This window comes from Maylandia zebra, linkage group LG1 (genome assembly GCF_041146795.1).
Source record: "Maylandia zebra isolate NMK-2024a linkage group LG1, Mzebra_GT3a, whole genome shotgun sequence".
Classification (NCBI taxonomy): domain Eukaryota; kingdom Metazoa; phylum Chordata; class Actinopteri; order Cichliformes; family Cichlidae; genus Maylandia; species Maylandia zebra.
In genome coordinates this window covers 27,515,447-27,528,789 of record NC_135167.1, presented here as the reverse complement: position 1 = coordinate 27,528,789, position 13,343 = coordinate 27,515,447, and the positions used below count along the sequence as shown (strand labels likewise).

At 41.2% G+C, this 13,343-nt stretch overlaps 1 protein-coding gene across 7 annotated transcripts in view; it reads right to left on the bottom strand.

The window, feature by feature from the left end:
- cdkl5 (cyclin dependent kinase like 5) overlaps positions 1–13,343 on the bottom strand; it is a 44,176-nt gene that overhangs the window by 6,243 nt on the left and 24,590 nt on the right. For 3 of the 7 annotated variants that reach the window (XM_012917017.4, XM_004543433.5, XM_012917018.4), the window contains exons 10-19: positions 9,690–9,776; positions 9,153–9,233; positions 8,840–9,015; positions 5,616–6,463; positions 5,053–5,393; positions 3,658–3,759; positions 3,226–3,331; positions 2,944–3,076; positions 1,166–1,271; positions 614–775 (exon numbers count right to left, since the gene is read on the bottom strand). In XM_012917017.4, the coding sequence (XP_012772471.2) occupies positions 614–775; positions 1,166–1,271; positions 2,944–3,076; positions 3,226–3,331; positions 3,658–3,759; positions 5,053–5,393; positions 5,616–6,463; positions 8,840–9,015; positions 9,153–9,233; positions 9,690–9,776 (2,142 nt within the window). The remainder of the gene's footprint in view (positions 1–613; positions 776–1,165; positions 1,272–2,943; positions 3,077–3,225; positions 3,332–3,657; positions 3,760–5,052; positions 5,394–5,615; positions 6,464–8,839; positions 9,016–9,152; positions 9,234–9,689; positions 9,777–13,343) is intronic. The other 4 variants (XM_012917019.4, XM_012917020.4, XM_012917021.5 and 1 more) reach the window with 4 other exon arrangements.

The window sequence follows — 13,343 nt, the reverse complement described above, 5'->3', positions numbered from 1 at the left end:
TATTTGCACATAGCAGCATCATTATCAGAAAATGTAACCAGGTGCACTACAAGTAAAGAAACAGAAAATAAGGAAAAGCATAATCAGCTTCCTTTAGGAAGTGCTGATAAGTTGAATTATCTGCCATTTTCCCTGTTTCCAGCCTTGCTAAGCTAGCTAGTTAGCCTAATCTAGCTCTCAGAAAGGAGCTAAAGGAGCACATTTTATGAAATAACTATTCATGATTTCAGCATTATTACACAACATAGCAAAGAGACCAGTAATTTCTACAGCAGGAGTGTGTGTTCATGTGCTGAACATGTTCGTGACCCTCTCATGATGAAATGATGCCTTACGCTGGCCTGACAAACAGCACACTGCACGTTGAAATGTCTCACGATGCAATGTGAGTGCAACGTGACTGCATTTGACAAACGTTATAGCAAGACAAAATGGATGTGAAAACAGCGTGCAGCATTAAATATATAAATATATATATGTTTGTGTTTGAAATCCTTTCAGCAAAAAATTTTCTTTAGCCAATCAATCAGTCAACTGAGAGGATTTCAAACTGGGTCATTCCAGTGAGTGCAAAATAAGTCAACATGCAGCCACAGCGTCGGGGTTAGATTACTGGTGAGGCAGGGTAGGGCGCGGCAGGCTGGTGTTGTACCATAGGCGAGGCGACTACAGGTAGGACTTTGACAGCTGAGTTGTGCTTTAAGCTATTTTTAGAGCTAAAGAGGGGGAAAAGGCTTTTCTTGATGCTGGGATTCCTCCCGTCCTCCATGTCGGTCTGTGGAGCAGAAGATGCACAGCCACAACTCTAAACACAAATCTCTGACATCTAAGAGAAGAACAACTGCAGAGGAGGAGGAATATGTGATAAACAGGAAGCAAAAAAGAGATGGTGAAACTTCAGAGCAACTTTTGCTTTAAGATATACTCGACAATTTTAAGAGCTTTCAAATAAAATCGAATTTCCCTTTAATCTTACTAGATGTCAGTGTTAAGCTCATATGAAACATTTTTGCAAGAAAATATTGACACTGCAGATCCTGCCTTACAATCAGTACGTGCTAAACTCAAAAGGCGCACAGCACATGGAACCAAAATACAAATAGTTGATTTGAAAAACCAGGTGACAAGAATAATCTTATTAATAAAAAGTCATTAATAATCTTACTATTTGTGACTTCTTCTTTTTCTTTTTAATGGCTCTGAAGAAGCCTTGCTTTTCCTTCTCTTTGGCGGGCTCTGGAGGATTCATGACCATTGCTTCTGCAGTAGTCCTGCATGGCAAATGTGGAAACTTTTCATTTAACTTGGATTATAACGTGCATGGGAGCAAACAAAATACATAATACAGTAATACATAAAAACCATACACTATGAAATAACACATGCAGCACAGTAAAGGAGTCTAACTTAATAATCCTCATGATTGACAATTTCAAACCAGCTGCATGTGAAAATGGAAACACTTAATCAAACTATTCATGCTTTGAAACAGAAAATCTAAAAAAATATGTTGTAATAAAAAATCTGAATAAAAAAGTCATTACGTAAAAAACAATATACTCTTTCTGAGGAACTCAGGCTTCTTCTGCAGCCACTGCCACCACATACAGTCCACTTGAAGAATAAACAAAGCAAAACACAGTTTTGTGATTTTGGTCCATGTTGACATGATAGCATCACAGGTTCATTGGTTGCACATCCATTATAAGAATCTATGGTTCCACTACATCCCAAACATGCTCTATTGGACTGAGATCTGGTGACTGTGGAGGCCATTTAAGTACAATGAACTCAGTGTCATATTTAAGAAACCAGTTTGTGATTTTTTGAGCTTTGTGACATGGCACATTACCCTGCTGGAAGTAGCCATCAGAAGATGAGTACACTGTGGTCATAAAGGGATGGAAATGGTCTACTCAGATAGGCTGTGGCATTTGAACAATGCTTAGTTCAGGGTAATAAGGGTCCCAAGAAAATATCTCTATACTAGTATCTGGTATATCTCTACACCAGTATGAGCAGCCATAACCATTGACAGGCAGGACAGAGCCACGCTTTCATCTTTTTATGCCAAAGTTTGACCCTAAAATTCAAAGGTTGCAGCAGAAACTAAGACTCATCAAACCAGGCAGCGTTTTCCACTCTTCAACTGTAAGGCTATGAAAACATCAGTTTCCTGTTCTTAGCTGGGAGGAGTGGCACCCAGTGTGGTCTTCTGCTTCTGTAGTCCATCTGCTTCAAGGTTCAGAAATGCTCTTCTGCATGCCTTGGTTGTAAAGCGTGTTTTTTTTGATTTACTGTTGCTTTCCAGTAACCTTGAAGCTGTTTGACCTCTTACACAAATAAGGCTCTTTCACCCAGAGGCTGCTGCTCACTGGATATTTTCTCTTTTTTGGATCTATGTAAACCCTTGAGATGATCAGCAGTTTCTGAAATGCTCAAAAAACAACCATACAGCATTCAACGTTACTTAAATCATCTTTTTTCCTCACTTTGATGCTCAGTTTGAACTTAAGCAGATCATATCTACATGCCTAAATTCACTAAGGTGCTATGTGATTGGCTGATTTTATTATCTATGGAATAACCCATCATATATATATATAAAGAGTTTATATGTATTCAGTGCAGCAGCACAGAGTGTGAACAATAGATCTTAATTGGTGTTAATGACACAGCGAGAAAAAAAAAAGTCAGACACTTTAACAGCAGGGATGATGTTCAGATCGGGGAAGGAAACTATAAAGAAGAAAAAACCAAAACAAAACGTCTTCATCCATAAATGTCCTGCACGTCTGACACACTCTGTACTGGACGTGCACAATTCTAACAGCAGGCTTAACAATTTAAAAGTTGTTCATGTTTCTTTAATCCACTGTTGTTCCTACATTTACTGCACTGCTGCCTCAACATGCCACATAAAGACTACAAATGAACTCTCACCAGTCAAAAGCTGTCTGGCGTTTGGAGTGGTTGGCCATGGCGACAGGGTCTCCGGGTACAATGGGTACGACTGGCCCTCGACCCTGGCCGACGCCGTCGTGGAAAGAGGAGTTATCTGGCCTGGGAGAAGGGACTGAGGAGAAACAACGAGAGGTGGAAATGACTGTTTTTGATCATTTAAATATGATGAATGTGTGATCTTTGATCTTCTTTGTGTCAAAGGAATAATAAACAAAAGAAAGAGGAACCATACAGGTTTTACTGTTATTTCTTGCTCCTTACCTCGATAAAAGCTCCCTACTCTCCGAGGCATGGACTCAGTGAAGATCATCCGGTTCTCCTTGGAGGAAGCTCCGTCCTCAACGTGAGGGTCGTGGTACATGCCAACCTAAAGAGTGCACACATCGTGCAGACCCACGAACACACACAGGTAAACAGGAACATACAATTTTTTTCTCAGCCTTTATCGTTTTAAGCGACATTCCTGTTTAATCTCACTTCATCCCTTATCATTAGCTATCGCAGTCTTTTCTGGCTTACAACACAAACATTCAGGACATCTTAGCGCTTTTCAGTGAGGCTACATTTATACCAGCGACAACGTGCAGTGAAGCTGTTGGCTTAAGTAGGAACACAAAAAGAAAAGCAGTCAGAAGAGCTACTCTCTGTGTTTGCTGAACTGGCTGGAGACAGGGAGGAGTCGGGGGGTCGGACCTCGTTTTTAGAGCGCTGTGTAAGAAAAGCAGCAGTGTTGTCCCGCGTAGAGTCTTTGATGGGGGCACAAGGGTGGCTCATGTCTTTAGGGGACTGCTCACTCTGTTGAGAAGACGGACAGCTGCAGGTCAAAGCAGACTGGAGAAGCAGCATGAAGCAGTGGCAATGATAATGCGAGACAGTGACACTTCCTACACACACACGCACATCAAATCATGAAACACCCATACTCACAAACACACACAGACAGTCAGTGCACATAACAAAGGAACATTTCACCCTTTGTTCCGCTTCCATTGTTTAATATCTTCCGCGGATGAGCTTTCATACATTTCAGGAACTGTAATTTTGTCTCTGTGTGATTTTTCACCAACCTGCCTCATCCTCCATCATCTTTCTGTAACTTAGAACAATTCCAAGAAAACAGCCCCAGTTATTATTGCCTTCAGACGGGCTTTTAAACTGCAGACGCAGAGCTTTAGTGATCGTGTTTGGGAAACAGAAAAAGGTTTTCAAGCACTTACTGAAAAGTTAAAACATTGACGCTGCACCCACCTCCCATTATCTCACGAGAAATTCAGTTAAAATGTCTTTTACGAATGAGCAACACCTCACCTGCCTTTTCTGTTGACCTTAGTGCTTTCCAATCACCGTCAACATCCCTTTTAAAACGTTTTTGACACATCGTCTGTGAAGGTTCTCAGTCATCCAGGTCATCGTAGTCAAAGGAGCTTGCAAAGAAAAGCGTCTGGACTTCTTTAAGTTGCTTGAAGACGTCTTCAAGCAACTTAAAGAAGTCCAGACGCTTTTCTTTGCAAGCTCCTTTGACTTTTTGACACATCATTTATGCGTTATTGTGCCACTATTGCTGTGGAGGTTGAAATTTTGTGTGTTTTGAGCAATTTTACTTGTGTTTATGACTTATTTCTATTGTGCATGAGTAAGCGGCAGCCTGTTTGGAAACACCAAAAACAGTTCCTCGAATGGCCACTTGGATCGGACTTCTGAACTAATTCATGTCATTGAAATGCACCATTTGACCTTGTTTGTGGTTTGCTGTTTAATTAATTGTACTAGCATGAGGACAAATGGGTTTAAAAGTGGGGCAAACAACAATTTTAGTTCTTTTTAATTTTGGAGGACTCTGGACTGGGTCGTTAAAATGTGGAGAGATCCTGGTCAGATAATTCTGGCAAAAAGAATGGCAATGTGTTTAGAAATCCTTATGAGCGATGACTGGTGTTGGTTTTTCAGATTGGTGGGGAAGTGTGTGGGGAACTACAAAAACTGCTGTCATCATTCAACATAATGCACCCTAATTTAAGCTTTTCATTGTGTGTCTGTTGCTATTTTAGACTCAATCCCGCCACGTTCGAGGCACTTTCTGCCACTAACCCTCGTCATGTCGTCCGTGCAGTCCTCCCTCGAAGAACTCACTGAGTGTCCAGCGAGGGTGGTCCTGTGCTGCAGCTGTGGGGAGAGGAGCTGCAGGCTACTGGCTCGTGTTGGTATCGCCTGCCCCGGCGGAGGCAAGCCCGCCATCGCCGTCTCCACTCCGTGTGGTCGGTGGCGTTCCCTTCTCACGTACATGGAGTGGCGCTGTGGCCGCTGCTGAGAGGAGAAAGGCGAGGTATAGCCGAGGCCGTAATGATAAGACTCGTGAGGGGAAGGCAGAGTGTGAGTGGAGGGCATCCCAGGTCCTCCTGGGTCCAAGAGCTCCGGCGCACCAGCGTCCTCTGGAGACGGGAAAAGAAGTCAAAGTTAGCAGAGCGATAAGAAGTGAACAGTTACAAGTGTTCTACTATTTAACTGTCCAAACTAATTTAAGTGATCAGGCCGATCTTTTTTATTTTCTTGTTTGTTCTTCTTGCTGGAATCCACTGCGATGATGTGTTTTGTTTTTTGTTTTTTTATAAAGCTTTTAAAGTGTAAAATGAATAGACTTGAATGAAACCTACCTGGCACTAAAGATTTATGTCTGGATTTGTGCCTGGATGAAGAGTCCAGCGTGCTGCTCTCCATGCGGGCATTGCCGCTGCTACGAGAGGCGGGGCTGTGTCCAGATCGATCACTGTGTCGAGTAGAGGGGCTGCCAGGAGGCCCAGAAGGACCTGAAGGGGTGTTGAGGTCTAAACAGCTGGCAGGGAAGAAGCGGGCACTGGGTCCCACCCCAGCTGTCGTGTTAGAGTTTGGGTCATCCGGGTGGAGTCGACCGTCGCTGAGATTCCCCACAGATTTGGCATCGCTCAGTCCGCTGTGGCTCTTGGACAGACTGAGATAAGACGCTGAGCTCTTAGAGGATGAGGACATGGATCCGTGGGCAGAGTCGGCCATACTGTGGGCGTGTCGACTGTGTTGTTTTTCTGCCCCAGACTGTAGGGTGTTAGTTTTGTTTTCCAGGAAAGTGTGCCGACTGACCTGCTGCTGCTGCTGCTGCTGCTGCTGTTGCTGCTGAGAGCGAGAGGAGCTGGGTTTGCCGTGGCCATACTTTACCCCATGTCCCTGGTCCGGCAACTTCGGGGAGGGTCCCAAGTTGAAATCAAACTCTGTTTTGCTTTTGGATTCTTTGGGGCTGAGCAGGTGTGGCAGGTTGTTGTTAACCAGATCTTTGCTGGAGGAGATAGAACGATTAAGAGTCTGGGACATGTACTGGCCCTTGGGGTGCAGAGTCGGACTTAAACTGGATGGTGCCGGTTTGTTGCCGTTGAGGAAACTCTCATTCCCGAGGTGATGGAGGTCTCCGTGGCGAGGGAGGCTGGAACATTCTTTGCTATTGGAACGACGGCTTGAACTCTTAGTGTGACTCCTGTAGGAGCAGAGGGAGGGCCGTTTAGCATGGTGTTCTAATATTTACTGCTGTAAACCAAAAACACCATCTGGATATGACAGTCTATGTTTTTAAATTGAAAATAATCTCTTATACAAATATTACAACCGTTTATTAAAGTGCTTGTGGAAGCATTTCCTATATGACATTACAAAAAGTTAAAATAGCTATAGTATTTTACTTTAAAAATATATTAAATTTTTTTTTTTTAAATAACCCCACCACCCAAAAAAAACACTGATCTGTCCGGTTTCTAAGACCTTGATTCGTGGCTTATTAGTTTGATGTAGTTTTACAAGCCTTGATGATCCATCATCGAGAGCTGTATCTTGGTCAGAGAACTAAAAGTGTAACTTTCAAGCACCAGAGAAAGCATCTTATTAAATCAATCTATATGATTTTCCTGTCAGCATGGTGTCAGAACCAAAGTAGTTTACGTAAAGTGTAACTATTCATGCAAACTCTGATTCTGTTTTTTACCCTTTCTTTCATTAAAATGTTACGAGCTTATCAAGCCTTAGATGAGCATTTTAATCTAAAATATACAATTTGAGACCAACAGTTTGTTTAATATTTTTCAGTTCCACATCTACAAGTGAGTCAAAATAATGATAATAACTTATTTTTGATGTATCTTTTTGAGTCCCAAATGAAAAAAAGAAAAAAAAAAAGAAGCAGAAGAGAACAACGAGGAAAGAATCTGAGCAGACGCGTTGAAAGAAAATATTCTGTTATCTCACAAAAGCATTGTTTATATAGTTATAAAATACAGTCATGTGAAAATGAAAGCCAGTGAAGTGTTTTATATCAGGACAGGTTTTCATTTACTTATTTAATTTAACTTTTATGAACACAGGTTGAGACTCAATGTCTCATTTACGAGAGAGACGCGTTTTCGACAAACATATTAAATTACAGCAAAAAATAGCTAAAATTAGATAAATACAACCCAGATGAACTAGAACATGTGGCCTATGACACTGTGTCATTATCTGTTTAAGAAAAACTAAATCAAAATGCAGATACAGTGTTCAAAAAGCCAAATACACTCGAACTGCTTCCATAGGAATTCGTAGGGTAAGTAGCAGCCGGGGTCTAATGAAATGCACTTGATTAACTGAACATCAGAAGGTGCGAGCATTTAAGCGTATGCGTTATTTTAGAGTAACAACAGTTTCTGGCCATCAGTATTGGAAAGTTTATAGGCCATTTCCAAACTAATTGAATTTCATCACTACACAGTGGGAAAGATTACTCACAAGTGTAAAACATTTCAGATGGCTGCCAAGAGTGGACATCCCAGCAAACTCACTCTAAGGTCAGACTGTGCAGTTCTCAGAGAATTTCAAGAAAACCCAAGAGCTGCATCTTAGACTCTACAGCCCTCTGTGAGCAGGTTAAAGTTCACGACACTACAATTAGACAGACTGAATAGTTGCCTGAACAGGAAATGGTGCCAAGATCGAGGTTCCTGTCTCGAAAAATAACACGGCAGCACAGCTTTGCTTTGAAAAGTCGCATCTAAACAAAGACCTCTGAAGCAATGTCCTTTGGACAGAGAAGAACGAAGTGGAGATGTTTAGTTGTTACGCACAACGCCACATTTGACGAAAACCAAACACACTTTATGCTAACTGTCAAGCACGGTGGTGTAGTGGTGATGATTTGAGCTTGTTGAGCTTGTTTTACAGTCTTAACAACCATGAACTCCTCTGTATACTAAAGTAATCAGGAGTCAAACCTGAGGTCTGATAGCTAAAGCCCGATGCAAACCTGGTCAACCAACATGACAACGACCACAAGCACAGCAGCAAATCTTCAGCAGAATGGCTGAAAAGAGAATGCAGGAACTAAAGAGAGTTGTGCATAAATTAATACTGCATTTGCTGTCAGTGGTTCTGATCAAATTCTTATTTTTGGCCTTTATTGACAGATACAGTGAAGAAATGACAGGAAAGCAGAGGGAGAGAGAGAGAGGAGGAAAACATGCAGCAAAGTGCTACAGGTCAGACTCGAACCCAGGCTGGTCACTCTCATCCATATGGCATGTGGTTGCCTGCTCAACTCAGTGAGCTAAACTGGCTTTGCAGCTTTCAACTTGGGCTGGGATATTAAAATGAAAAAAACAAACAAAAACAAACACTAAAATGGCATTGGTTTTAAAAAAATAAAGAAACACTAAATCTTGATGTAATCAGATACAAACAGTATCTGACATTAGATGTGATGAAAAGTCCGTCACTATAACACAGCATTAGTTCCAGTGTTAACACAGAGACATCCAATCTGGGCTTTGTAAGACGACCGCATGTAGACACTCTGGCAGAAGCCTGAAATAAAGGATTGCTTTCTAACCTTGTAGGAACCGTGTTCTCTCCATGATGGTGTGTTTTTCTCTTGGAGGAGCGTGGCGGGTTGGGAGAAGCAGGCGGAGGCCTCTCTCTCTCTGCCTGCCTCAGAGGCTGGAAGGCTGGATGGTTCAAACTCTGCTCTGTTAGGTAACGCTCAGTAGGGTTGAGCAGCAACAGATTCTGATTGGAAAAAGGCATGCACGTAAAGGGAATGATGCATTTTAGTGAACCCTGTCTCAGGTTTCATATATGATATAGCAGTCTAATCAATAATTCTTATTCTTGTGTGAGAGTTGGAATGTTTCTTGGCATTTTACCTTCATCAAATCCAACATCAAACCACTCAAGATGCCTTGGTAACGTCTCTCCAAAGTCTGAGGATGAGTAACTGATGGAAACTGGCAGAAGCACAAAGACAAAAACACTGGATCAAATTCATAACCAACGCAAACTTTCTGTGCATTAAAGACTACTATTGTGATTTCCAATGCACAGTTTATGCCAGTAAAAAAAATAAATAAAAGGAGCTCTCACTTCAAATCACACAGAAATCTATCAGCGGATCACGCTGAACAAACTACAAAGCGTGCGCATGCACACAAGCACACACACAAGTCCTGATCGTCCCTCTGGGGCATTTTCTCTTGCTGCTAAACTGAACACCAACCACCTATCTCATGAGTCATAGCAATCCACTCAGTCATGGTGCTGGGAACACTGCCACAAAAGAGAGAGAGATTTGACACAAAGCTGAGATAGAAGGAAAGGAGGTAAAAAAAAAAACAGAAGAGGAGGGCGAGGAGAAAGGCGATGAAAAAGTAGAGAAGAATTCAAGCACAGTTAATATTTTGTACCCTGATTCCATGAAATCGAGGGTTGTTGTAGAAGAGTTTCATCTGTTCTGCAGGAAGTGGCCCCAAAACCTTCTGAATGGTAAAAAGCTGGAGACAAAAAAAGAGAGAAATATCATTAAAAACACCCTTTTATTTTTCTTTTAATATTTACGCAAGTTTGTAAAAGATATATGCAGATCTCAAGCATCAAAGTTCATTCTTGATTCTGTAAACAGCAGTTAATCCCACTTCAAATAATCTCACTTCAAGATGTATTTGTGGACAAGGAGTTTCCAAAGCTTCAAAAAAAAGAAAAAGAAAAAGTGCAGAGCATCTACAGCACATTTCTGTGACAGCCGGGCAAACTGATGAAAATCATGTAACACGATCGAAGGTGGCAGAACAACTAGGGAACAGATGATGAGCTCATTTTGTTCTCCATTATAGTTTTTTATTGTTACACATTTCCAACAGCGATGTTTTATTACCTAACAAATCTGACGATGTGCACATTTAAGACAAGGAGGAACGTTTTCGTTCACTGGAGGGGTGAACTTCTGCTAAACCAATCACACTCTTCGTCAACCTGATTCAGCACAATCTTCAGCAGCTGCTTTCTGCCGAGTAAAATAATGTTCACGTGAGTGGTGAAAGCGAAACATTAAAGATGTGAATTGTAAAATCAAACCGACAGGAGAAACACTCTGTAAAGCCATATATCATGGATTTATATTTTACAGTATCATACATATAAATGACACACTGCTCAACTGCAATACAGCTGACAGGTGATTTGAATCATTTTGATCATCTTGACGCATATGATGATCTGCTGGGACACTCTGGGCCCTGATTAAACTTTGGGCCCCCGGGGCCCCGTGTTCCCAGACTATAATGGTGCTGGTGATTCTTCTTCCTGCCCCTTGCTCTCCTACCTGCCTATCTGCAAACAAGTTGTGCATCTTAGTTTCTCTTCAGTCCTGGGTAAAAACTCAATTTAACAGCAATTTTTAAAAAAGCATGTTGACACCCTGATATAAAAAAATGCTTTTTCTTAAAAACTGTGTGTGGTAAATATTTAGTGGTATAATAATATACTCATTTGTCTAATAAGCACAGTTTCCCAGTTCAATCCTGGGAGGAGACAAATCCCTTTATGGTTGTGTCAGGTTACGGTGAATAAAGGAGCTGGATAAAATACCGTCCACTTTATAAATGATAGCTGTTTTGCTAACATAGGCAACAGCTGCAGCTGATAGCGTTCTGCTAAGCCTCACCTTTGATAATTCAACTCACCGAACTTGACCTGTTGGCCATGTTTGTGGTGTTGGTGCCTTTCGGAGCAATGGAACTATTGCATAAATTATAAAACACACTGGCTGGAACAACCTGTTCAAGAAGTCCGTGTTTCATTTTTGGTGATTGAAATTTATCATTAAGACATGGTCATCTGTTGTGTTATATGTGTCTCAATTTCACGCAGTATAACACTTCATATATATATATATATATATTAGGGGTGCAACGATATTCGTATCGATATTGAACCGTTCGATACAGTGCTTTCGGTTCGGTACGCATATGTATCGAACAATACAACATTTGTAATTTATTTTATCAATTTTCCTTCTGACGATGCTGTCTGTGTTGAGCGCTCAGTGAATCTGTGTTCGACTACTCCGCCTAGGCTGCACTGTCCAGCGCAGATCCACTGAGCGCTCAACACAGACAGCATAGTCAGAAGGAAGAGCGCAGGGCAAGCTAGCGAGACAGAAGTTAAGCTCTCCTTTTAACATGGACCTCCCCCACTCTCATTCAGATCTGGCGTTTGGCATTATTTTGGTTTTCATGTGACGTATGACCCTGAAGGTAAGCGAGTCATGGACTAAAGTAAAACAGTATGTTGGATGTGCCACGCAATGCTCAATTACATGGGTGGGAACTAGTGTGTTAGCGCAGTTAGCTCGTTAACGTGTTGGCCGTCTAGCCCCATGCACGGAGCGATCGGCGGTAGCTCGTTAACGGAGATTTGCCGTGTTGTGGCGCTAAGGTCATTTCAACGAGATTAACCTGAAAGCACTAGTGGGAACACAACGAATATGACTGCACATTTACGCCGACATCATCCTAGTGCAAAGACAAGTGGAAGCAGACAAAAAACAACAAGCATGCTACTAACTTTAGCCGAGTCATTTAGACAGCTGTTAGCACATGATTCTCCTTATGCTGCTGAGAATATAGCCCAGAAGAAGCGGATAGTATAGCTTTTATTTTGGAAAGAGCCATTTCTCTGTAATAAACTCTCTTTTCCAAAGATGAGTGATTCCTCAATCAGATACAGGGCTTGCAATATCGCTAGCCCGACGTCCCGGAGCTAGCGATTTTTTTCAGTCGGGCTACCAAAATCTATCTCTTCCCTGCCCGTCGGGCTATTGTAGGAAAAATATATGTCAATGCTTTTGCATTCTTTCAGAAATGTAGCTGGGTAATTATGTCATTGGCATCGGTGAGCCACTGTCAATATGTGACATATTGAAGTCGCGTTTGAATTTGCGCTTGTTTTTTGCTTTCACTTTGCAATCACGTGAACTGTGTATAGAGAGCGACAGTACTGATCTGTGAGTGATGATAATTTGTGCACCAATTCCTCTGACATCGTCTTATTAATCGTTAGCTTACTATGCAAACATGACAAGTGAAATCTCCCGCAGCAAGCTTAAACATGTGAGAGGTTGATCGCGCAGAGAATCGCTGAAATTATGTGAGTGCGTGTGTAAAAGCAGCAGTATATATATTTTAGTTCTGCTGAGCCAAATAAGACAGGTCAGGGTGAAGAAGTGACAGCCAAAGAAAAGCTTACCACAAAACGGAGAAGTTATGACAAATCAGACTATAAGGCAAAAAGAAAGTGCAGCTTCATGGTTTCATGGACAAAATTATTTCTGTGGCTGCAATATGACGAGCTAAATAACCAGGGCTGCACATAAGTGGTCCGCAGGTGCGCATTCGCTGTCAAAATAAAAAACACGCACAAGGGTTAAGGTTAAATTTCAAAACTGTACTTTTGAGTTAAAATATATATTTATAGTTTTAATAAATGACAAATTAAAAATGCTTGAACATTTTTTTGTATCGAAAAAATATCGAACCGTGACACCAAAGTATCGAACCGAACCGAACCGTGAATTTTGTGTATCGTTGCACCCCTAATATATACATACATATATATATATATATATATATATATATATATATATATATATATATATATATATATATATATGTTTATAATTCTTTCTGGGTATTATTGCTTAGAATTATTGTGTACAATTTATTTAGATCTTCATCAGAGGTTAGAAAAACTCAAAACCACAGTGTCATAAATGATACACCTGTTGTTGGATGGTTAAACACAGCATGCTGTCCAATCAACGAAAGTGCTTTAAATGAGAGCACCAGCCCAGGTGCACTGACCTGAAAGTGATGCACATTGTTTCCATAAATTTCCTACTAAACTTGTTGGAACGGCACATAATCCATAAAGTGTTTGAGGGCAGGCCTGAGACAGATTATTTGTGTTAATACATTTTCTTTCTTCGATATATCGATGGGTTGTGTGCGAGCTAACAGAGAGACAGTTTCTTCTGGTGCACAGATCTCAGATCTCAGAGCTCT